At 34.5% G+C, this 27,684-nt stretch overlaps 1 protein-coding gene across 1 annotated transcript in view; it reads right to left on the reverse strand.

The window, feature by feature from the left end:
* The window catches only part of LOC125682179 (uncharacterized), a 90,748-nt gene that overhangs the window by 51,889 nt on the left and 11,175 nt on the right, over positions 1 to 27,684 (reverse strand). The window contains 11 exon segments of the mRNA XM_048922597.2: positions 159 to 196; positions 6,521 to 6,536; positions 14,326 to 14,340; positions 16,429 to 16,536; positions 17,637 to 17,762; positions 18,069 to 18,191; positions 19,377 to 19,451; positions 19,640 to 19,878; positions 22,168 to 22,301; positions 22,942 to 23,185; positions 25,679 to 25,755. Coding sequence (XP_048778554.2) covers positions 159 to 196; positions 6,521 to 6,536; positions 14,326 to 14,340; positions 16,429 to 16,536; positions 17,637 to 17,762; positions 18,069 to 18,191; positions 19,377 to 19,451; positions 19,640 to 19,878; positions 22,168 to 22,301; positions 22,942 to 23,185; positions 25,679 to 25,755 — 1,195 coding nt within the window.

Here is a 27,684-nt window from a genome sequence, read left to right on the forward strand (position 1 = left end):
CTACCGGGAAGCTTTAAGATCTGCACTACTAAAGAATCGTAAGTTCCATTCTAGCAAAGAGTTATAGGATTCATACTAAGAAAGAGCTGTAAAATATTGTTTTGCTGTAAGATCTGTTCGTCCTAAGAGATCTGATATAAGAAAAGGTTTTAAAATACATTCTACTAAAGAGCTGTAGCATCTGTTTTTTCAAAAGCTGTAAGATCCGCTCTGTCAAAAACTGTAAGATCCGTTTACCCAAGAGTTGTAAGATCCGTTTACCGAAGATCGCAATATCGGTTCTTAAAAAAGATATGCAAGATCCATTCTTTCAAAGAGCCGGAAGATTTGTTCAATCAAAGAGCTGAAAGATGTGATATACCAAAACCCTCCGATCTACCATAGCTACCACGGTAGAGAAGATCCGCTATACTAAAAAAAAAAAACCTGCAAGATCCGTTCTTGCAAAGATTTGTTTTACCAAAGAGGTGTAATACCTATACTTACAAAGAGCTGTAAAATATTCGTTATTCCGAAGAGTTACAAGATTTGTTCTACCATAGATCTCCAAAGAGTTGTAAAAAGATTGGTTCTACACAAGAGTTGTAAGATCTGCTCTACCAACGATGTATAAGAGCCGTTCTTCCGAGGGGCTGTAAGATCACATCAAAATTCAGGCCTGGATTTCTCGAAACAAACTTAAGTCGAAACTTGGACTTAACTCTGAGACGACTCTCAAATTTTGACTGCTCAAATAGAAGTAAATTTAAACTTAAGTTTGAGGTTTTCCCGAGAAATCCAAGTCTGATTTACCCCAGAGTTGTAAGATGCATTCTACAAAAGAACTGTCGTTCAATAGATCTGCAAGATCCATTCTTCTAATAAGCTGTAACATCCGTTCTACCGAAGATCTGTAAGACCCGTTCTACCAAAGAGCCGAAACATTTCCCAAGCGTTTATGCAATTATCGTTACACTTCATGTTTTTTTTTTTTTTTTATAATTTTTTATTTTTGTGCACATACCGGTATATCAGATATACAATAATATTATATCCAGAGAAGAAGGGGAAAAAAAGAAACAAAGCATATGAGCTGAAGGTATGTGTGGTTTGAGAAAGAAAGAAGAAGAGGAAGAGAGAGAAGTTAAGAAAACAGAAGGTTCCATCGATTCCATTGGGCATCAAACTTTTCCTTTTTACCATTTTTATACGAAATAAATTTTTGAGTTTCATAAAAAAAATTCATTTGTGAAATTGCAGCACGCACGTTACACTTCATGTTCATTTTCCAAACACTTGTCATTACAAGTAGTTTGAACTTAATTCACATCAAGATTTACGAACTTTGATAATAAAATGTTTTACACCAACCACAATAATCATGTCACCCCTTTCTCATCCTTACACATCTCATACGAATATGTCATTTGTACACGTCATCAGTCTTATATGGTGTCTACACTATACATGTATACTAAAGTTTAACTAGTAAACAATTCCCTTTAATTTGCAGTTTTTCGGAAGTAAATGTTATTATGACAATCATTCTTAAGCAGTACATGTCGCCTACCGGCGCCCCTATTTATAGGAGGAAAAATGTCACTATATGCATACCATGTATATTTGGACGTGTGGGTGGATTTTATTTTTCACTTGAATACCAGGAAATATCATAATTTTGATCTCTTGTAAATAGATGCGGTGAATCTGACGAACTCTATTACAAACTGATATATAAATCTCGCACAATAACACAGAAGCCCATGGGCCACATCGCTCACCCGAGTCATCTTGGCCCATATTTAAAGATTTTCCCCTACACATTCGCTTGTAAAACTTTGATACCTATTGTGGCCCCAACTTTTCCCCGGAGGCCATGCAGGAAGCTTTCATGTAAATTTTTCTGGCCCAGTGGTTTGTATGTAAAACTTTGACCCCCTACAGTGGCCCCAACCTACGATTTTTAAAGATTTTCCATATATATTTGTATGTGTGTTACATTTATTCCTCTTTTTAAAAAGATATCTCATAAATTTTATAAGATATATTATAAAACTTTAAGATATCTCATAAATGAATTTTTATATCTCAAACTTTATAAGATATCTTATAAAAGAAAGTTTATAAGATATCTCATATATTTCATAAGATATATCATAAACTTTATGAGATATCTTGTTTGATATATATAGAACTAGCCAATGTACAAGAATCACTTAATCAACCATGAAACTTGAGTCTTACAATTTTTCTTAGAATAAGTCAACCGTAAAAGTGAAACTTCATTTGTATCTACTCATTAGGTGACCACATATAAAATTTTAGATTCCTCAGTGAAAGAAGTCTGGAAAAATAAATTTGACACAAAGCCTCTATAAGGTAAATTGTCAGTAGTTCCATAAATATAAAAGAATGATTTAATGGTTTTGATGCACGACTTTTCTCATTTTCCCCTTATTCTTTTCTCTTAATTTTGTAGCCCCGATTAGAAAATTTTGTGTAATTTGTGGAAATAACAAATTGTTTACAAAGGAACTGAGGTGTACTCAGGCTGTTTATACACTAGGATTTGAGGATAGTCTTGTGTGCGGCTACAAGTTTTTAGAAAATGTCATGCAAGGTGTTGGTTTTTTGGAACATTTCCGAGTGAACAAGTCCTGAATATATTTTTTCACACATGCTTTGAAAAATAATGATTTTCAAGTAATGACATAGGAATTCGATGTCCAGTGTGCATGACAATTTTAAATCGATAGGGAACATCTTCATCCCATGGGTAGTCCATATGTATGATATGGTGACTGTAGGTGGAAAGGATAACGCTTTAGAGTCCGGAAACCATATTGCTACTTCGATGTCCAGTGCGCTTGACCTTTGGACCCCAAAATCGATAGGGAACATCTTCATCCCATGGGTAGTCCATATGTATGATATGGTGACTGTAGGTGGAAAGGATAACGCTTTAGAGTCCGGAAACCATATTGTTACTTCGATGTCCAGTGCGCTTGACCTTTGGACCCCAAAATCGATAGGGAACATCTTCATCCCATGGGTAGGTAAATTGTCAGTAGTTCCATAAATATAAAAGAATGATTTAATGGTTTTGATGCACGACTTTTCTCATTTTCCCCTTATTCTTTTCTCATAATTTTGTAGCCCTGATTAGAAAATTGTGTAATTTGTGGAAATAACGAATTGTTTACAAAGGAACTGAGGTGTACTCAGGCTGTTTATACACTAGGATTTGAGGATAGTCTTGTGTGCGGCTACAAGTTTTTAGAAAATGTCATGCAAGGTGTTGGTTTTTTGGAATATTTCCGAGTATTAGAAACAAGTCCTGAATATATTTTTTCACACATGCTTTGAAAAATAATGATTTTCAAGTAATGACATAGGAATTCCTTAAATATTTTTACATTTGTGATTATGCATCTCAACATAAAAGTGTACCAAATATGAATTATGTCAATATTGTGATGCTCAGCAAGTTTCTGCAGCACCAAACCGGCACGCAAGAATATCCATCACCATAATTTCCAACGAACCCCCCTCCCATACATACCAAAATTTAAAAAATCTATACTGAGGATCAGAGTACCTTAACTATCTGTACAGCACTGAATACTGGTTAAAAACTACAAGGCTATCTCCATAGCAACAATTAAACTTAATCCAAATCACATTTGTTTTAAGTAGGGCACAGACAGCATTATTTATAGTAAAAATGCTCATCCTTCTCCCTCCAAACTTCCTTATCTCTAATCGTTCCACCCCTCCTTTTATCTCTTCATACATGTTCACTTCAATGGTTTTATTTTAAACCATATCTGTCACAAAATAAAAAAACACACTTATCTGAATCTTTCTTCTTTATTTTGTATTATTGAACATCATCGCTTACATTCATATTTTAAAAACAAACGTTTCCAAAAGCCTTGTAACATTTTGCAAACACACCATCTTTCTAAACAAAACATTGCAATGTCTACAGTGTATTTGTGTGCAGTGTGACACAGTTAAACTTTTATCATACGATATGCTTAGCTATAAACATCCCATTAACACCTAGTACGTTTCCATCCTCAATACATTTCGAGAACACTCCATCCTCCCTATCATAGAAATGTACTCCAATTGACAGTAAACATCCGAGACAAATTATGGGAAACTGTATTGGATGATTTTTTTATATTATGAAATAAAATAACATTTCGTCCTAATTTAGAGTGTTTTAATGGGGCCCCAGAATGGCTGTTATCATACAGTCCTTTGAGAATTGCACAGCGATGTTCTCCTAAAATCTTTGCATTTACAATCTTTTACTCCAATTTTTTTCATTAATGCAAACAGACCAATTTAAAGATTCCAACCTGGACATAAACTGATATATAAACAAGATTTCTAGTTTCTTTTTCTGGGACTATGTGTATTGGTAATGTATTAAATACAAAATGCCACAAGTACAGGATAAAATCGTAATTGGAATTCCAACATCCCCCATCATGACACAACTTATTTTCTCCATAGTCTAAAACCATTACTGCACACACAGGATATTTTCACCAAGAAATGCTTGATAGTTGAAAAGTTTACGTGAAAACATACTGTATGCGGAACAACTATTCCCAGGTTTAAATTACAACTTCAGCATAACATTGACTAAAATGACATCATACATGCTTTATTTTACATCTGGGAGAGGACCTACATAGGCTATGCCTGTTGTCCGATCCTATTGAGTTTCTCAATACACGTTTAAACTGCTTTATTTTACATCAATCACACAAAATTTTATATCTGAAAGGAGTTTATCAATACCTGTTTACATATGGTTAGTATCTCTAAATTGCATATTTCAAAATCATAACCTTAATAATGAACCTTGGCATTTTGTAAAACTTTCAAATACATAACTGTTCTCAGCAAAAATAAGAAAAACTGAATTTTAAAAGCTGTAAATCAAACATGAAATTAGTAACTGTATGCAAGTGGTACATAGCTTACATGCATTTAGAGAGCATTATTAACAATGGTTTAGATTTCAATTTGTTAGAAAATTAATCATCTGTCGATAAGGAAGTGGCAAAAAGTAGTGACACCCCCCCCCCCCCAAAAAAAACCAGCTTTAAACTTTGGTAGAGATATTGGATTTATTGAAATTCTGGACAAGATTGGATGGATACGTTTGGAGCCACAATGATGATTACTGAAATGTATGACTGAAAATACATAAAAATTAATTTTATTTCATAAAAAAAAAGAATTTATATTTTTGACTAGTGTCTTGCATGTGCTCAATGACTGGACATTAAACATACAGTATTTCTATCTGTATACATATTTTTTAAAAATTCACAAAACATGCAGGCTTTTCCCTTCAAAGCAATAGTTTAATTTCAGTGATGTAGAGACGCGAGTTATTCTAGTACTGATGTAAGACAAATATCACTAACCAGGAATCGTACTGTAGTCTACAGAAAGAATTCATTAACAACACTGTTCATACATCCATTCTCTACATACAAAATGAAGAAATTATTTACACCAAGGCAACAAAAATAAATTGTCTGGTTCCAAGGCTCACTTATATGTACTATATAGTGATTATACCCATTAAAAGCAATAATCCATAATATTTCCCCAAAGGCTGTTACCAACAAGAACCTAATCTGCCATTACTAAGGTCAAGGGTAATAGCACCTAGGGGGTGATCATAGACCCTTAATGAAAATTTACTGGACTACTACCTCATAAAGGGTTTAATAACTTTTATTATAAACCTATTGTAAGATACCAGTACAATACAATACAGCATTTTCAATTTTGTAGCATCATGCACATGCCAAAGTCTCAGTCAATAATAAATTTCAGTCAAGTCACGAAATCTCAGTCAATTTTCCCTGTAAGAATACAAGCTTTCCGTTGACACAGACAAATTCATCTAATCACAATCTATATAGTAGGTTATATAATGAAATAGTGCCTCCCTGTTGTATCGATTTTCAACAAAATTAGCCTGAGAACCTGATTTCTACAGCCTTATTCAGAAGTGAGTTTGTAATGTAGACCAAATGCTTTTATAGTCTGTGTTTTTAATAATCTACACTAACAGAAGATTTAAATAATGCATTCACGCGACACAGTGCCAAATATGCATAAGAACAAAACACATGTATATACAATAAACAGAATCAAAAAATAAAAATATCTCTTTGATACTTTTCACATTCATGATCTTCAAAAACACTAAAATTTTCATACAAATTTTTGTGGAAACAATTTATTAAGTGCTTCAAAGAAACAAAGAGGCCCATGGGCCACAAAACTCATCATTGGGTCAAGCTGGCCCTGTAGTTCTTCAGACAACGATATTTTAAAAGATTTTTATCCTTTTTATTCCCACCTAAAATAATTACCCCATATTAAGACCCTGCCCTACCCCACAACATGGGTATACTTCAACATCAATATTACTAATAAAGCCTTGCTGTTCTGGACAATGATGTAAATTTAGCCCCACCCTAACCCCAGGGTCCAAAACTGAAGAGAAGAAAAAACTGACTCCACACAACTTGAGAATGTTTGCATATTAACTCGATCAAGTGTGGTCCTTCACCTCTTGAAAATATTTTTTAAAACTTTGTACATACTCTCATGCAAAACTTAGAATTCCTTATTCAATATTTTGAGAGGAAGATCTTCAAAGATTTTAAAAATTTTTCTTTTACATATATTCAACTATAAAATGTTGATCCCCTATTGCAGCCTAATCCTACCTTCCAGGGCCATGATTCAATGAAACTTGAACCAGCACTACCTGAGAATGCTTGCAAATTAATATGATTAATCATAGACCTGCTGATTTTGAGAAGATTTCTTTATTACCTTCCATACATTGCAGATAAAAATTTGATCCTACATGTATATTGTGGCACCACCCTACCCTCCATGGCCATGATTGAAAACTTGAATCTGCACTACCTGAGAATGCTTGTATAATCATAACCTTGCAGTTCTTGAGAAGATGACTATTGAAATATCATTTATCATATATAAACCTTTGATCTTGTATTTATGGCCACATCCTATCCCTTGGGGCTATGATTTGAAGAACTTGGAATCTACACTATGTTTGGAAGCTTTCACATAAGTTTGATCTTTTCTAGCTGAGTGGTTTTTGAGAAGATTTTAAATGACCCAACCCGGTTTTTACCTATTCTCAATTATCTCCCCTTGGAATAGGTATGACCCTTTATTTGAACAATTTTAAAAGCATTTTAACCTAAAGATGCCCTCTACGAAGTTTGGTTGAAATTGGCCCAGTGGTTACACATTTTTTTTTTATTTCTTTAGACTTCTCCAGAAAGTTTTCAGACCAACTATAGACAATAGGTGATCAGAAAGGCACACTTAAGCTTACGACTCAGTGAGCTAACATAAATGAAAACAAAAAAAACACCCATGTTTTAGCTAATGAAAGCTAACCCTGGGAAGTTACTAAATAAATACAAGTCTTTTAGCACTGTTGTCATCAATCCACCTCCATTTCCTGCTTGGTTTCCTGTTTCTGTTCACTTTCGGTGGAGTTATTTGTTTGTTGTTCTCCCGACGTTGGACCAGAGTCTTTTTTACTGTCTTTTTGTTCTTCCTTCTCTTTCTTTTCCTCCTTTGGAGGTTCAACTTTTGGTTTTGGTTTGTTTATGATGGGATTGCACACAGACTCTAATGACTGGTGTTTAAAAAACAAAAGTTCAAAATCAAAAATTCATTTGCTACAATTTCAATATCACAATTTTAAACTGAAAAGTACTCATTACAATTATCCATGACGATGAAAGAAGTACAGCTGTATCGCTAACTCACAAATTACATAAGAAAAGGACTACCAAGGTGTCACTTTATAATTCACCAATCTTAACCTTTAATCACAACTATTTTCATTTGAAAATTGTGGGTGGGAAAAGCATTCACACTGAATGCAAATAACCCCACAAATATTAATCTAGGCTGGTTTTCAGAAATAAATCACAAAATCACTACATCAACAAACAACAAAAAGTGCACCACCACAGCACGATAAGCCTGTCGGATGTTTATCAATCAGTGTGTATGGGACAAAATCATGGTGCAACAATTGACTTTTCAATATCTCTTGAATTGTTCAAATAACTAGACTTGTATACAGAAATGATATTTCAAAACATATTTCGTTATATTACATGTACATATGTATTTAGATTTCTTTTACACGGTATGAATTACTTAATTTTGGGTTTTACAAAGAAATGCCCCACAACTAAAGGTGTGACAAATCATTTCCACAGCCTTCTTACATTATACTCATTAATTAATCTTTAACTAAACAGATGTAATTTAGCTCTTATCACAATGATCTTCATATGTCCAACTGAACTCTTTGAAACATCATGGCTTAGATCATTACTACCATGAGATAAATGGATTTATGCTATCTGTTATGCTTGTTAAATCTTTAAATACAAATTTTGTAGTACAATATACTGCATACATTAATATCAATATTGTTGAAAACAAAATAATTATTCATATCATTGGTATAATATAGGTAAATTTTGTGAAAAAATGTGTACATCATGAAATCATGTACGTCAAGAAATCATGTTTTATATTTACTTCATTTATCTCGTACATATCCCTTAAAACACAGTTTTTTAAATCCTTACCATCTTTCAAAAAAAAATTTCAATGACCTGATTTAAGCTTCAATATGTCTGTACCTGTGGCCGATACAACTAAACTGGTGGCAGAGAGTCATTTTATTATCTATGATGATTCTTACGAGTGCAAGGATGGAAACATAGCCCGGACTTCAATTCATTCTCTCCTGACACAAATGAATACCAGACTGACAAAAGAACTCAAGAACGATTCTCTAGAAACAAGACTCACAACAATCGAGCATAAAATGACATCTCTACATGAAATGCAGAGTTCTCTATTAGTGCCATGAAGTCACATGTCGTCCTTTTAGATGAAGATGTAAAAGGTGTTAGGGCTATTCCAGAAATAAATACATGGGGGGGGGGGGGGGGGGGGGGGGGGGGGGTCGGGTCGGGAGGCACCTTTTGTATATACCAAGCACCCATAAAAAAAAAATAAAAAATTACCCCATGACCCATCAAATTAATAAACTCATTTTACAATGACCCATCTAATAAAAAAAAAAAAACTTACCAGACCCACCACAAAAATATTTTTAAAAATGAAAACGGTACAAATCTCGCGAGGTTTTCGGGACAAACATTCTAGTCAATGACGCGGTAATGCCTGTGCGACATTGTATCACAGTAGTTCTGAAGAAACGATGTCACATCAACAATCAAAGGCATCTATGGCGGGAATGTTGGAAAGATTGGGAGTCCAAACGATGCTATTATCATGAAATGGGTATGGATATGTTTTTCCACGAATCGTTCGTCTTCTTGGAGCCCGCGCCCGGAGGCCTCTATATCACCATCACACCAACTGATAAATATAGCGCATCGGTACCCTCGTATAAATCAACTAAGGTTTGCCTATTTTTATTAGAAAACGGAATACCTATTGGTTTCAAAATATTCCCAAAATCGATGCACTGTAAACTGTAATAATCTACAGAACAGAGTTCGACGCCATCACGTCCAAAGGGACCCTACTAAACGCGCCTCTAATTTGAAGAGTGCCGTAATGGAAAGTTATGTGCTGCAAAGAGCGACAACTCGAATAGTTCTATGTTACTTCCGATTTCCGATTTCGAAAGCACGTTTTCAATTTTCCCTCCAACGTTTTGTAACCAACACGACAAGAGCGACAATAAAAATATTCTGAAAACTCAACACCCACGTGGCACAAAATAAAACAATAGAAACTACCCACAACCCATAATAAATATTTTTTTAACAGTCCAACCACGGACCAATTAAAATATGAAAAAATACGACCACTCACACAAAAAAATATCATTTGCCGTCCGACCGACCCCCCCCATTTGATCATTTCTGGAACAGCCCTTAAGAAAGATCTACAGTGTCTAGAAACTAACATGAACTCATCGGGAAATGTTTTCGATTCAGTTAAGGAATCCGTCGAATCCAATAAAACTTTTATGTCTGACTGTAAGAAAACCATACAGCAGTGTACACAGGCCCAGAAAATCGTAGAGGACAGTTTTTCATGAAGGGGACATAAAAAATATTTCTATTGGTGAAACAAAATGTGGAAAAACAAGAAAATGAGATGAATAAACTGCAGACTTTCCTACCTTCTTTGTTGACAGGATCTGAGAGGTTAACACAGCAGGTTTTTCATGTGGTTTCAGTTGATTCTGGGCATTCATTTGTTTCTCATACCACTCTGTTTTTTCACTTAAACATTTCTTCACTTTGTCTATATCAGCTGTTTCTATATGATCATACTTTTCATCCTGCAAAAATCATTTTTAAATATTTGCAAAATTTTAATACTCGATATTATTTTCTTTGTGTCACAGTAAGCAGAGAAACTGGGTTTTTACTTCTTTAAAATGATAATATACATGTAATCCCCCCACCCCCAAAACCTAAATAAGAAATAAACCTGGAAATGAATTTTAGTAAAGGACTATATCAACATTCAAGCTTTCGTTTCAAATTCAAGTGTATTTTGTGCAAGAATTCCAACTGCCACTAATGGTATTTTGACATAAATTGACAATTTTTCTTCCACAAAACACCCAGCACAGTCTTGGACAAACACAAGTGATAGCATTGTCCAAAGCTGAGCACGTTCCCTAAAAAAAATAAATGAATAAATTTTAAAAAATCACCAAAAATAGCATTTTAACTGAATCTCAGTAAAATTTCGTCACTTTTGATGCTATATACACAAAATTATTATAAATACTTTATGTAATAAAAGATTCAAACTTCCGTTTAAGGAGGTACGCTACACCAGAAAAATTTGCTGTAGATGAAAAGTGGAGAATATGTACAACAATATTTTGAATTTGAAAATTTTCAAATTTACTTTATTTTGTCAAAAAATACAGTTTTAGTACAAGGTAATCTGAAAAAAATTTAAAACCCCTGCTGGATTCGAACCTGCGACCTACAGTTCAGCAGTCGGTATTTTAACCTACTGAGCTACTCGGCTATGTATTTAAATGAAAAAGGAAAAGTCCAATACTGCTGATATCGATTTTTTCATCCATGTTTTTAAAGGAAGTCAGCCATTATGACGATGTAGAGTACTACCTTAAGCTTTAAAATTTTTGTTGTTGGTTTTACAGGGGTCCAGGGAAGGCATAAATTTTGACATAAATTGACAATTGACAAAATTTGACATAATCCTTCACATCTTTTTTTCATCATTTGTGTTACATTATATTTCTTATGTCTATCTAAATTCTTTGCCTTTTGTTTCTGTAATGCAGCATGTTAAAACCCTTTACCTTATTTGAAACAAGATCTAAAAATTTGCGGATATGAGTGATTGATTTTCCTAACTCCTCGAATGCAGTTGGCCTATCACAGTGTTCTCTGTACCGTTCCTCTACAGGTCTGCCAAATTTCTGTAAGGAGAGACCACATCAATTAAAAACTTCATGTCTAAGTTATCTGTAGGACATTTATACATGTACATGATCACCTCTGAAAAAAATGTAACCTTATCGGTAATTTACAAATGAGGCATTCCTAGCAAAAAGGGCCCTTAAGAATTTTAGTGCTAATGTGTGAACTATCGTGACAATCCCTCAAAACAATATAGCAGTATTGATTGTCGTTAAAATATCACAGTCAATCAAATATGACAACCAACTTGTGATTGGTTATTGTGACCTTTTTCTTTACAAATATGCAAAAACTGACGTCACGTTTTTTCATTGACATTTTTTGAAAAGCATTGTTGGATAAGATAAGGGTCTTTTTTGCTTGGGACTGCTCAAATGATGAAAATATTGCAGTATTTAGCACCATCGGAAGTGCTACAGCATTTATCGCTACCATATAAAAAACAGAAATTCAACAACTGCAAGAAATGCTGCAGTATCTACAATGAATTCTAAAACATTTCTCATGGTGTCGGAATTCTGTTTTTATACCACAAGTTTATACATGATACAGAGCCTACTGAATACCTAAAGTATCCACTTCACTGATGGTGTTCTTCTTTAAGCGCATTATAATTTGGATCAGTCGGAGCTGATGTACTACATGTGTTTGGCATAATCATGATTCAGCACTTCAACATATGATAATGGATCAATAGAGAATTGAAAGTTTAGTGCGACCGTAAATTAGTGCTCCGCTTTTAATGCCACAACCACTAAAATGTGAATCCCATTAAAATGAGTACACATTCAGTATACCGTACAACATTAGATGCAACTTCTATCAGAAAATGTCCGAGAGAAGAGTGAGGAGAATTTCACTGTGCTAAACCTCCCCAAAAGCTCTCTGTGTTTATCTAGCACACTTGATGAATGTTGGCTCACATTATGTGAGTAACAGCAGGAAGGTGCCTAGTACATGTGTATCTCTGAATTACAAACGTGAATTTCACGAAAGTGTCTATTCATTAGCTCTTTATCTTCTGAGGAGTACAATTACAGACTTTAGAATTTTCTTTTCCAAGTGGTATTAATCTGACTAGACAAAACTAGAGCCATCCTAATGTGACTAATACTCCTGCAGGCTTTATTCAATCACTTTCTTCTCAGTGATTTTTAAACCTTGGTCACATGACCTTGTTTTTCAGGGTTATCAGTCACATTCTAGTCATGCATAGTATGTACTTCTGTCTGTCTGTAACAAAGTAACACTGAGGTTGTTATATTCGCCCATAATCTTTGATTGCGAAGGATATAAAAATAACAAATACTGTAACTTCCTAAATACATACGCAAGGAATTAATTATCGCGTAACATCGCAAAAAAGATCATCGCGAAAAAATTTTTCTCGCTTTTATTTCTATATTCCTAAAAATCATGCAAAAACACTTGATCAACAGAGCAGTCATGGATTTATTTTCTTGCGATTTGACGTTCACGAGTTATTTCACGATATCAAGAACTCACTGTAAAATAAGGAATGAACAGTAATACAATCATCTCAAATAAAGTATCAATTATCTTATAAGTGCTCTATTTATACTTATATAATACAAATGTCTGCAGCAAATATCATTTACAAGAGAACCTACACGTTAATAATGCATTACTTTCTCCTGTTTACATACAGTATTACACTATTTTACCTTTCTTCTGCCTCGAGATCAAACAGTTTTGTACTGTCTGCCTACCTAACATGGCTTATTATGTTTGATAACTTAGTGACCCTGACATTGTCTTTCTACCCATTCACTAACATTTTGACAGGACCTTTGCCCTAGTGGACCACATCCATATATGTTGAGCAAATCTGAAGTTAGCATGACATATTCCAAGTCTCTTCTCTCTGTGACCCTGGTCTTAGAACTTCAGGAGTATAATTGTCTTTTTATCAATCACTATCCACTTAGGTACTAAATAAGACGTCTGTCAATTGAATATACATGTATACCCAAATTATTGCCAAACTTGGTATGATGTCCTCAAGGACTTGTTAAATGAAACAGACAGCAGGCACAAAGTCAACTAGACCTATCCTAATGGGAGCTGATGTAGTATATTATATCATTATCATTATGTATTTGGCATAATCATGATTTAGTACTTCTTCAATGCATGATAATGGATTAATAGAGAATTGAAAGTTTTAGTGCGACCGTAAATTAGTGCTCCGCTTTTAATGCCACAACCACTAAAATGTGAATCCCATTAAAATGAGTACACATTCAGTATACCGTACAACATTAGATGCAACTTCTATCAGAAAATGTCCGAGAGAAGAGTGAGGAGAATTTCACTGTGCTAAACCTCCCCAAAAGCTCTCTGTGTTTATCTAGCACACTTGATGAATGTTGGCTCACATTATGTGAGTAACAGCAGGAAGGTGCCTAGTACATGCGTATCTCTGAATTACAAACGTGAATTTCATGAAAGTGTCTATTCATTAGCTCTTTATCTTCTGAGGAGTACAATTACAGACTTTAGAATTTTCTTTTCCAAGTGGTATTAATCTGACTAGACAAAACTAGAGCCATCCTAATGTGATTAATACTCCTGCAGGCTTTATTCAATCACTTTCTTCTCAGTGATTTTTAAACCTTGGTCACATGACCTTGTTTTTCAGGGTTATCAGTCACATTCTAGTCATGCATAGTATGTACTTCTGTCTGTCTGTAACAAAGTAACACTGTGGTTGCTATATTCGCCCATAATCTTTGATTGTGAAGGATATAAAAATAACAAATACTGTAACTTCCTAAATACATACGCAAGGAATTAATTATCGCGTAACTTCGCAAAAAAGATCATCGCGAAATTTTTTTTCTCGCTTTTATTTTTATATTCCTAAAAATCATGCAAAAACACTTGATAAACAGAGCAGTCGTGAATTTATTTTCTTGCGATTTGACATTCATGAGTTATTTCACGATATCAAGAACTCACTGTAAAATAAGGAATGAACAGTAATACAATCATCTCAAATAAAGTATCAATTATCTTATAAGTGCTCTATTTATACTTATATAATACAAATGTCTGCAGCAAATATCATTTACAAGAGAACCTACACGTTAATAATGCATTACTTTCTCCTGTTTACATACAGTATTACACTATTTTACCTTTCTTCTGCCTCGAGATCAAACAGTTTTGTACTGTCTGCCTACCTAACATGGCTTATTATGTTTGATAACTTAGTGACCCTGACATTGTCTTTCTACCCATTCACTAACATTTTGACAGGACCTTTGCCCTAGTGGACCACATCCATATATGTTGAGCAAATCTGAAGTTAGCATGACATATTCCAAGTCTCTTCTCTCTGTGACCCTGGTCTTAGAACTTCAGGAGTATAATTATCTTTTTATCAATCACTATCCACTTAGGTACTAAATAAGACGTCTGTCAATTGAATATACATGTATACCCAAATTATTGCCAAACTTGGTATGATGTCCTCAAGGACTTGTTAAATGAAACAGACAGCAGGCACAAAGTCAACTAGACCTGTCCTAATGGGAGCTGATGTAGTATATTATGTCATTATCATTATGTATTTGGCATAATCATGATTTAGTACTTCTTCAATGCATGATAATGGATTAATAGAGAATTGAAAGTTTTAGTGCGACCGTAAATTAGTGCTCCGCTTTTAATGCCACAACCACTAAAATGTGAATCCCATTAAAATGAGTACACATTCAGTATACCGTACAACATTAGATGCAACTTCTATCAGAAAATGTCCGAGAGAAGAGTGAGGAGAATTTCACTGTGCTAAACCTCCCCAAAAGCTCTCTGTGTTTATCTAGCACACTTGATGAATGTTGGCTCACATTATGTGAGTAACAGCAGGAAGGTGCCTAGTACATGTGTATCTCTGAATTACAAACGTGAATTTCACGAAAGTGTCTATTCATTAGCTCTTTATCTTCTGAGGAGTACAATTACAGACTTTAGAATTTTCTTTCCCAAGTGGCATTAATCTGACTAGACAAAACTAGAGCCATCCTAATGTGACTAATACTCCTGCAGGCTTTAATTCAATCACTTTCTTCTCAGTGACTTATTAGATGAAACGGATTGCAATGTGGTAAACTGAAGACACTGAAGTGTGAATTTCTTTATTCTGATTCCCTGTTTTAAAGATTAAGACACTTGAATTAATTTACTTCTTATCATAAATGTTGATATTTCATGTTTTATCTTTCCATTTTGAATTTTCCTTATTCCTAGTGTGGGATGCCAATTTTTAAATATTTCTAAATAAATTTGCTCATCTTTAACTTCCATTTTATGTGTGTGTATGAATTTCCCTCAAAAACTTGTTTGCGTTCAACATAAATTTAAAAACAACAAAACACTGCCTCTATTGATAATTTAGCTCTGCTTTTATTTTAAAAATAACACTGTTCAAAAACAATTATAAATGTCATGGAAGAGTTTATCCAAGCTGTTATAATGTGACTGAAGTTTGAATTTTAAAGGTTACAAGATACCTGCACGGACCCTACCAACAGACCAGGAAATTTACACAGGACAGTCCTGGTGCCAACTGCTGATTATAGGGTGTACCTTATCTTAATCAGCAGTGAATATGCAGGTTTATCATTTTTTGCCAGGATTTTTAAAACATAGTACAGAATTGTGGCATCCTGGAACAACACATGCCTATTTTATATAAGTTGTTAAGAAATGGTTTTATGCCATGAAATTCCAACTTAATCAGCAAATCAACTTAAGAAGCCACAAAATTAATACTGTACTTACATCAAATGTGTTTTACCTTTCTATCTTGTCTATGTAAAAATTATAAGATTGCATTTAATAAAATGCATCTTACCTTCATTTCTTCTAGCTTGTCTATATAGACTTGTTTCTTCTGGTCATCTCCCTCATCATATAACCAATCCTCAGTCTCCATCAACAGTTTGCTGAATTTCTCTGCATCCTGAAAAGAATAAAGTCAAGTTTTCCTTATCAACTTCCTAAATTAATTTTGCAATGCTGTGAACAGAATGGAATTCAGTTCATGCAAGAATGATGTACAAAGATTTGTGCCAATAAAGTTACAACCAAAAAATGAAGTGAATAGGCTGAAAAACAATATGGAGACACTTGCAGAAACCGCTGCACTTATGAGACAACAAGAGTACCAGAAACTGATTTTTTTCAAACATCAAAGAAAATTAGATCATTTTCGGAAATCAAAATTTTAGCAATACTATGGATTTCTTCAAGCTGTTTACAAAGGCCTTAACTTTAAATCTGTGAAAGGAGCTAAATGGACAAACCATGTTCTCACTTTGAAATATTTCCTCGACTGACTACTTCAACGTGTACTTTTCACAAAAATTGAAGAAATTAAAATTCTTGCCACATGATCATCTGCAATACCCATATATACCCTCTGTAATATATGGTCCTCACTTGAAACCTGTAGGAGAAAGCTTGCTTTCTTTGTAACATTTCCTCAAAACTGACCAAAGCTGACTGAAACCAAATCAAAATCCTTGACACATGCAGTACATCTTCAATACCCATACAAACACTCTATTAAAAAAATAAGAAGGCCCTCATCCTGGAACTGTGGGAGGAGTTAGATAGACAAATCATGTACCTTCCATATATCATTAAACTTCAAATAAAGTGGCAAAAGTCCTGCAAAAGAGGTCGAAATGGATCAATATTGCAATATGATCTAAAATGACTTACAAAGCTACACAGTTAGTTTCAGCTTGATATATGACAGAAAAACAGAAAACCCTGAACGGACATAACATTGCTGTACCATAAAACATCCCATCTGAAGATGGGCGTATAAAAACAGTGATAGAAAATAAACTAGAACAGTTTCATTAGGAAAGCTTGTTGTATCATGTAAATTACTTTATAATATCTATATCTCTCATGACCTTCATTCTTTAATGGAGAGGGCTAATATAAGCAGTGTCGTACTGCTGCCCTATCCTTAGTATGTAAATATTGGTTTCATGGTATAAACGTTCTTTAAATTAAATTAGAACCTTTTTGTATGACTAAACCTCTCACCTCTTCTTTGATAAATGGTGCAAAATCATTTGCAATCTTGTCTCTCATTTCATACACATACTCCTCCACCGCATTCTTGGCATCACAGCGCTCCTTCTCCAACTTGTCCTGCATTCTCATCTCAGCCTGCATAATGCAAAGCCATATGAGTAAAACTGTTACATGCATGCACTTTGTAAGCTATTTTGTACATTAGAGGTATGGTAATTTTGGCCAAGAATCGCATTTTCAGCACAAGTTCAAACTCAAGAGAAAATATCAACAAACGATAAAAGCTTGATCCTCGTATCTCTTCATCTTAATGTTTCTGTTGAAAATATTTCAACAATTGAAGCACTGTATGGATTAGGAACAAAATCCACAATAATTTCTCAAACTGAAATGCCGAAGAAATAAAACTAAACTAAAAAAATGAATTATCAAATAACTAACCTCCCGCTCTATCAGCTTATGAATCTCTTCTTGTGGCAGCTGAGGTACGAGCTGTTCCACTGGAAGGTCCGTTTTCTTCACCTTTTTCTTTGCTGATTTTTTAGCATCTTTATCGTCTTTGCCCTTTGAAGAAAAATGAAGAAATTCCTTCATCAACAAGTCTGAACACATCAACAAACTAGTGCCAATTGTAATGGGGACTGTTACAGATCTTTCCCAAATGTCTCCCCATCTACCAACTGCTTTTTCATTAATCACTTAAACCATACAATAGACACAAAATATATAAATTGCAATAGATTTCCCTTATCTATGACAAAGCTATAAATGTAAAGCATTTAATGGAATGTGCATGTGTCTGTAATTTTGACAATGCCAATGAGTTACAACCCTCCAATAACCATCAAGTAAAACCATATAATTTTCATAGCGAATCACTGAAAAAAGTTTTTGATGTTTGAGTGCACAATCATGCATGTCCTCATCAGTAACTTTGACCATCCCCATCAGGTGTTTTAATATAACTTTCTGGCCATTTTATTAAGAAACCAATTTGTTTTTATATAGAGGTATAGATATTATCCAATCAATATTCAGCAAACATGCCTGTGCATGGTTGTAATTTTGCCGATATGGTACAAGTTTTAAAATTAACTACAAGATAAATTTCAGATTTCAAACAATCCACCAGCACAAGTGTTTCAGTACTATTTGTCCTATCAATTAGAGTAAGTAGTACTATTTATCCTATCACTTAGAGTATGTAGTACTATTTATCCTATCACTTAGAGTAAGTAGTGCTATTTATCCTATCACTTAGAGTAAGTAGTACTATTTATCCTATCACTTAGAGTAAGTAGTACTATTTATCCAATCACTTAGAGTAAGTAGTACTATTTATCCTATCACTTAGAGTATGTAGTACTATTTATCCTATCACTTAGGTCCTAGCTTAAAAACTGTGACAGGAGGTAGACAGACAAATCAAGAGTTCTGTGTGTAAAATATTTTTATATGTGTGGGAGTTAGCTGGACAAATTATGAACCTTCCACATAATATTAATTTTCAAGTAAAGGGATAATACTCCTGCAAAACAAAGAAATAGAAATGAAAAACCCCAAGCAGATGGACTGGCTTTGCTGTACCATAATATGTCCCATCTAAACACATTAAGGGGTGAGTAAACCCATGTTAAACAGTATCTATGTGTTGATGTGGAGTATCAATGTGCATTGAAAAGACCATAATCAATATTGTGGTGTCAATATACATGTGCAGCCCTAGCAGGCAAATGCAGTCCAAATTACCTCTTCTTTCTTCTCTCCAGCTTCACTTTTCTCTGGTGTTTTATTTTCCCCTGCTTGATCAGTCTGCATGGGTGTCTAAAAAGCAAAACTAATTATTATCAAGTAATCACACCCATGACACAGAAACAGCCATTGCTTTGCATAAACCCTGGCACAAGTTCTTGTACATCACAACACCTTCAATGATGTGTTCAGCTACATGATGGCAAAATGTCTGTTGAAAAAAATAATAGATTTTTGTATTTACTGTTCTACAATCTTACCTCTCCCGACTGAGGAGGAACCTCTCCATTAACCTGGGCCTCTGCAGGTGGTGGATTGTCAGCTTTCTTATCCGTGTCAACATCCATGTTTTCCTCCTCCTTTCCGTCCTCTTCTAGCTGTTCTGTCTGTGTGGCAGACATGATCGAAAAGATACCATGGTTGTTGACTCGTACTTTTACTTTCACTTTAGCACTTTCCCCATTGGCAGCTGGAGTGACTTTTTGTATATTGAAACATCCTACAAAATAAATGCATTTGATACCATAAAGAATCATGTACAGTGCACACATATGTATAGTACGCACCCCTAACATTTGAAAAAAATAATCTTTTAACAAAAACCTTACTCCTAAATTGTGTGCATCCAAGGCCATATTTAAAAATTGTTTGTTTTCCCTCTCCTGACCCTAAATTTCAGAGGTAGGTAGGTAGGTAAAAAGTTTTTTTTTAGCCAGCAGAATTTTATCTAGTATGAAATCCCCATGACCACTTAACAAAGCCCAATACCAAAACTTCATGAAGCACATCATTACACGTCGACAAGTTGGTTCTTGAGTAAAGTTCTGCTTTGATTGCCACATTTAGTAATTAGGGGAAGGTGTTGATACTTTGGACAGTACTCCATGTATTTCAGAAATTTATGCTCATTAACTCACCACTGCACATAGACATATTGTACATGTATAACGGTCGATTCTACGAACACTCGGGTTTCATCGGATTTATTCAGCTATTTATGCAATATATACAAACTTAAATAAAGTCAGGTAGAATGTTGTAACTACGGATAATGGTGTTGTTATTTCGGATATATGGTTTTATAACTTCGGACAATAGTAAATTTGGTTGCTGCTTATTTTTTGGTTCACTGACATTTTATGCTTTTGTTTTTGCATATAATGTTAATCTATATGTGGTAGTGATTTCGATTTTGTTTATAATTTTTTATTTGTAGGTTTATCGGAAGATCCAATTTTTACCAGAGAACATTTCAACAGGACTTGATTTTGCTGATCAAACAAAATGGATGCCGACATCTTTTACAAGGTCATGTATTTAAATCAACCAATCAGAGCTGAGTTACACATGCGCATATAATTAGGTGTTTTCTAGTTTGTAAATATATCAAGTTTGGAAATAAGTCTGAATTGAGAACACGTGGATATAATACTCATTGACTGTCGAAAATTTCACACCTGTCCAAAATATCAATGCTTTCCCCTACTGAAGAACACAACTTGCACACCTGGATGCCATGAAGTCTCTTCGCTCATCATGTAGACAACATTTCTCTATCTCAATCTAGCAAAACACCTCTTATTTGTATTATTTTAGATCAAAACCAAGGAAGATTTCGGTCATTATAAAATACTGATCTGTACATGAAACGACCCTGGAATTTTTCAGAAAAAAAAAAATTCGCCAGAATGACGGAATAAAAACAATATTTTTATTTTGGCCCAAATATAGACAAAACAAATGTGTAAAAGTTTTAAATCAAGGTAGATAATCAACAGGATAAATAAACTTCAATGACAATTTCTTCCTATTATAAAAATGGAAATTATGACGCTAATGACAATGGTCAGTGAATATTGTATTTATTGCACATATACAATTTTGGAAAATTATCACAAACATCAAATTTATGTACATACATTTTGTCTTAGAATTTAGAAACATGTCATTTGAGCATTTGAAATAGATGAGGTTTGCAGTATCTTACAGCAAAAATTGAATGAAATCAATTGAAAAAACCCCACCAGATAATGAATAGATTGACAGGTATAATGGTACCAACACATAACTATCACAGAAAAGTAATGTGTTTAACTTATTAATTCTGAATTAATTCACCATATTCAAATTTTCTTGTTTCTTGTTTACAACATAGTCTAGCTAAAGGGAAATTTAGTTAAATTTGTGTTTTGTTTCATAAATCTAATAAATTCATGACATTTAAGAATAATAAAACAAATAGGTCAACATTGAAAATTTTCACCCCTCAAAAACCATTGAGGGTAAGGAATACACAATAATTTGCATATATTATATAGATGATTTAGTTCCTTTTTTTCAATCTGAAAACATCTGTACACCATATCACTATCATTCATAGAAAATTTAAGCTTCCATCTGCTCCTTCAAATTTCTATTAATTATTAGCATACTTGGTTCTGATAAAATCCAGCTGAATCGAACTAAGCCGGGTATACCCGGTGACGCGCTTATTATTTGGCATAGATATACAAAACACATTTACAAATCATGTTTACTTCACCAGTGTACCTGGATTAAAAACATGAGGTCTTAGAATAAGCCACTCTTGATACTACTGTCTCTAAGGACGACAGCTTGAAGCCGCCTTCACTTATCAAAATTTTCCGGGTCAATTGGCTTAGCCAGCGGGATGCATGTGCAATTCCGGCTCACATTCAAGTGTGTCGCCGGTCATCGCCGATTAACCTGAGTGCGCTGGATCGTTAGAATCAAGTATGCTATATATATCATTATTGGATAATCATACCTATATAAGACTCTCTATGTGGGACAATCTCTGGTGATGTGTATCTTGCTTCCAATTGGAATGGTTCCTTGCGATAGAATGTCAACATTTTTGAGAATGGGACTTGGTGAAATCGCGGGAATACCTCCAAAGACCTGCAAAACATGAATCTGTCAAACTTTCTAACACAAGGAAGGTAATACACCAAACGAATTTATAATTTTTGGTGACATTTCAGGTACAATTCACTACATTTTGTCTCGTTTCTACAACAACAAAAAATTGGGGTATCCAGCAAACCCTGGGGTCATGAATTCTACAATTTTGATGGAGGATCGAGAACTCATTATAATCATGAAAACACATTGTCCAGAAGTAAAGAAGTTTTTCTCAAAGATATTACGCATTTTCAATATATGACCACCTTCACTCAACCCTGGAGGCTGAACTCTAAACCCAGAATTCATGGATTTCAAATTTTGGTAGATGATCCATAGCTTTTTATATTCATGCAAACAGTTAGACTGGTTGATGTCCATGGGTAAAGAAGATTTTTGAAGATTGCATCAATTTTGATGATTTTGGCCCCTCCCCTCAGACCCCAGGGTGGCACAGTCCACAAAATTTACAATTTTTGTTTCCCTTTACCCATATGTGCTATATACCAAAATTCATTAGAATTGGTTCATCCATTCAAAAGAAGCAGAAAATGTTCAAAAGTTCACGACTGACAAAAAGAGATAGCAATAGGTCACCTGAGTTACTAAGGTGATCTTAAAATATCTATGTCCTTACGAGTCACTTTCGGTGCCTCCTTGCCAACACAGTGTGATAGGGTATGACTGTGTATCCACAATGGAGAAATCCCGTACTCTAAAGGTTGGAGACAAGATAGCACACTGCAGTGCACAGCCACGAGCCACAGCTTCATCAGCATTCAAAGTTGTGCTGGGCTCCTTGCCGAATACTTCCTGTACCAAATTCTTCACTGCAGGGACACGCGATGAACCTCCCACAATCTCAACAGAGTATATATCCTCTGGAATCAAAAACAAATGTTTGAATTAACTGATACAACTTCTACTTTGGTATGTGAAATGGGATTATCTCATCCTTCTATTATCATGCTGTACAGTTTCCTAAATTATTGTTGCAATGTTCAACCTCTATAAGGGCTGTTCCATTAAAACATATGAGGTACCCGGGGAAGGCACTTTAAAATTTGGGTAACCACCCATAGAAGCATAAAAATGTAATGAGGGACCACTCACAGAAGCAATTTTAGATAGTGCGGCACCACCCATAGAAGTGAAATAAATGTGAAATACACTTTTTCTTTAAATTCAATATGTATGAATGACTATTTATAACCCCTGAATAGAGGTCTATTTTCAGATGTTCCCAAGCATGATAGTAAAGAGAAGAGTATATCTTGGGTGTCGTCACCATTCAAATAACTGGCCATCAATGAAGCTTGATCATAGAACCATCAGTTTATTTTATCAAGACTGTCTTTCTTAAACATGATGAACTAAATTAATTTTATAAGTCTACCTGTTCATAAAAAGTCTAGTATTGTAAATGTTCAAAAACAACTATTAAAAGTTTTAAAATTGACTAGTATTTTGAGTATTAAAAAACAAGAAAATGTGTCTCTTTACGTAAATAAAATGATATTCTATGTTTCTTAGTCAATATATAAATTTACAACCTGCAACTTAAGGAGGTATGCTACACCAGAGGTATTTGATGTGGATGAAAAGTGGAGGATATGTACAACAATATTTTGAAGTTGAAAATTTTCAAATTTACTTCATTTTGTCAAAAAATACAGTTTTAGTAGAAGGTAATCTGAAAATTTTTTAAAACCCCTGCCGGACTCAAACCTGCGACCTACAGTTCAGCAGTCGGCATTCTAACCTACCGAGCTACTCAGCTAGGTACTTAAATGGAAAAGGAAAAGTCAAATATTGCTGATATCGATTTTTTCATCCATGTTTTTAAAGGAAGTCAGCCATTATGACGATGTAGAGTACTACCTTAAGATTTGTGAGGCTCTATTCTACCGTTTTCAACAATTTCGATAAATTCCAATTTCCCGATTCATATTTGTGCGCCATGTTTGATGTTCTAAAGTTTCAACTTCCGATTGTCAAGTCATTTGCATATGTCATATAAAGTAGTATTTACATCAATGGACAAGTATGGAGGCGAAAGCTATTTCGTCGGTATTGAAAAGGTTTGAATTTAATATCAAGTTAAAAACCGAACAGCAGAGTGTAAATTCTTTCTGCAACAATATGATTTTCCTTTCTTTGTCGAAGTGGCTCAAGTAACTACATTTTCGCGCTAATTGTCAATGTTTAGCTTTTTCATTAGATCCACCTACGGGATTTCGCGATAACAAGCATGGCGGAGCAGACGAAGAATTTTGCATGCTGTACATTATATTTAATGAAAAACACCTTTATTAGACATGCCCGAGCACAAAGTTGGTACTCCTTTTGGTGTAACTGTAAACAACATTTGGGACTAATACACAGTGCAGAGTTTATTATCGGTTATTCATAAAATTATTTTGCACCATTACGGAGATCCTATGGAATTGTAGCCTCATCCCGAAAACGTCAGAATAAAAAAAAATTGGATAGGGCTACATTATTGCAGCTAGAAAAAAAATCAAAAATGGACCACGAGCACGTTTCGTTTTCCATTTTGGACAAGGGATATAATCCTAATTTTCGGTCGCTATAAATTTAGAGTCAAACTGGAAACGATAACCGGATCGCGGAACCTCATCGACCGAGATAAAATGAAGACAGAAAACGGCGTTTGTTTCACATTCTACTTTCAACCCTTCCCTTCTCTTGTTGCATTCCTCTCAGTTTCGGTAAAAAATAAAGATTTTATCAAAACAACCACCCACAGATGCAGTTTTCTGGCAGTAGGTACCCACCATATATGCAATTTTCTACCAATGACAAGCACCCATAGATTTTTTTTTAATTGCCGTCCCCGGGTACCTCATATGTTTTAATGGAACAGCCCTAAAGGCAGACTATCTGATTTCATCCTGTTTTTTTTTTTTGGTTTGGTAAGTTTTAGCTGCAGTTGTTGTAATATATCATGGACATGGCAAATGGACAGACTGATGACATTAGAACACATACAAATAAGATTTCAGTAATTTCACTTAACATTATCCACCTCTCATTCCGGATACTTACATTAACACTTAACTTCAACATTATCCACCTCTCATTCCGGATACTTACATAAACACCTTAAAGAATGAAGTGCTTTAAAAAACAATGCAATTTGCTCCAATAATCAAAGTGTCAGCTTCAATCCTTCTAATCTGATATTTTAAAATATCTGATGCAATACTGCTAATCAGTATTGTGATGTTGTACATGGCCATCATATAGTGCTGAAAATTGGTTTGATGAATGTCGATCAACCAATAAAATTGTGTGTAACAATCGCAATTAAATCACATTTCATCTTGCACTTTTCCTGAAACTCTACTTACTACATTCAGCCTTGATTTTTGTAAATAATGCTCTAGCTCTTTCTATCAAACTGGCAGACATTTCCTCAAACTTTGCCCTGTAATAGAGAGCAAAACTATAAATGCAACAATCCGGAACATTTTTACACTAAAGATGTCTGAAGAGAATATCATAAATATTATACATGTATATGGTACATATTCACATGAGAAAAATTCATTGATTCTACATTAATTCAATCTCATAGATTCCCTTGTCAATTCTTGTTATGTAAATTTCACAAAGAACTAGATGTTTCTGTACGACACTAATGCCCCCCCCCCCCCCCCCCCCCCCCCCCCCCCTCGGGAGATATTTACAAGGTTGTGTTTTCTTTAAAGCAGGTCAATCTCAAAGGTCAAGGTAACAAGGTTAAAATTTCAAGTACCAAAATACCGTCTTGTCACAAGGAATGTGCATATGAAATCCCTATCAATCAACAATCAAAAGTTATGTGCAAGGTTAAAGTTTCAGACAAACAGAAAGAACAAAACAATACACCCTCCACTATCGTCAAGGGGGCATAAAAAAACTTCCATCCACACAACTTGGGAACATTTGCATCTGATTCAGTGTGGCCCAGCTACTCTTTTGAAGAATTTGTTAAAATCAATTTCCTGTATATTAACATATTTAAAAAAAACCCATTGATCTCCTATTGTGACCCCCCACCCTACCACCAGGGTCCCTTGAATTGAACAAACTACCTGAAGAAACTTGCATATCAGTATACCTAATCATAACCCTGCTGTTGTTGAGATGAAGATTTTTGAAGATGTTTTCCTATAATATTCCCATTAAAAGTTTAATCTCCTTTTGTGGTGCTATACCAATTCAGAGGACTAAAATTTTAACAAACTGGAATATGCACTACCTAGGGATACTTGCATATTAACACGAGTAATCATAGCCCTGTTGTTCTTGAGAAGATTCTAAAATATTATTCCTTTATATTTGCACGTAAAACTTGGATCCCCTCTTGTGGGCGTTGTGGCCCTACCCTACTTCCATAGACTTGATTTGAACAAATTTGAATCCGCTCTATATCAGGAAGCTTTCATATAAATTCCAACATTTCTGACCAAATGGTTCTTGAGAAGAATATTTTCAAATTTTTTCTCTATTATCATGATTGTAAAATTTTATACCCTTATTGTGGCACCAAAAAACCCCAAAGGCCATAATTTGAACAAACTTGAATCTACACCATATTGGGAAGTTTTCATGTAATATTCAAATTTTCTGGCCCAGTGGTTTTTGAGAAGATTTTTCCTTCATATCCTCAAGTAAAACTTTGATCTTCAATTGTGGCTCCATACAACCCCTAAAGGCTATGATTTGAACAAACTTAAATCTACATTATGCTAAGTAGTTTTTAAGTAAATTTTAAACTTTTCTGGCCCAGTGGTTGATCTTAAATGACCCCACTCTATTTTTTCCTTTTCTAGAAAGAACATGGTTCTTCATTTGAACAAAAATGAATCCCCATTGCCCAAGGATGATTTCTACTAAGTTTGATTGAAATTGGCCAAGTGGTTCTGGAGAAGATGAAAATATGAAAAGTTTGCAGATGACAGACGGAAACAGAAGTACGGATAATAAAAGGTGATCAGAAACACTCACTTGAGCCTGACAGATGCACACACAGGCTGATCACTGTAGGGCTCCCGCCTATAAACAGAGCCCTATAATTTACGATGGAATGATGAAAAAGAGTAATACTACATGCCCTTGCCATTTTATGACAGGGTCAAAACAAAAAGTGTTTGTAAAACACTGATGTCCCCAAATTACAACGAAGTGAAACCAGAACAAAGGTCAATGTCAAGGTCACAAGGTCAAAGATTTTAATGTCAATGGATAGGTCTTGCCACAAGAAATACACATAATAAATATGAATGCACTACCTCTTATGGTGTAAAAGATATGACGAAGGTTAAGAAATTTTGCCAAAGACAGAAAGACAATTAAGACAGACAGACCAAAA

The sequence above is a fragment of the Ostrea edulis genome, chromosome 2 (assembly GCF_947568905.1).
Source record: "Ostrea edulis chromosome 2, xbOstEdul1.1, whole genome shotgun sequence".
Lineage (NCBI taxonomy): Eukaryota > Metazoa > Mollusca > Bivalvia > Ostreida > Ostreidae > Ostrea > Ostrea edulis.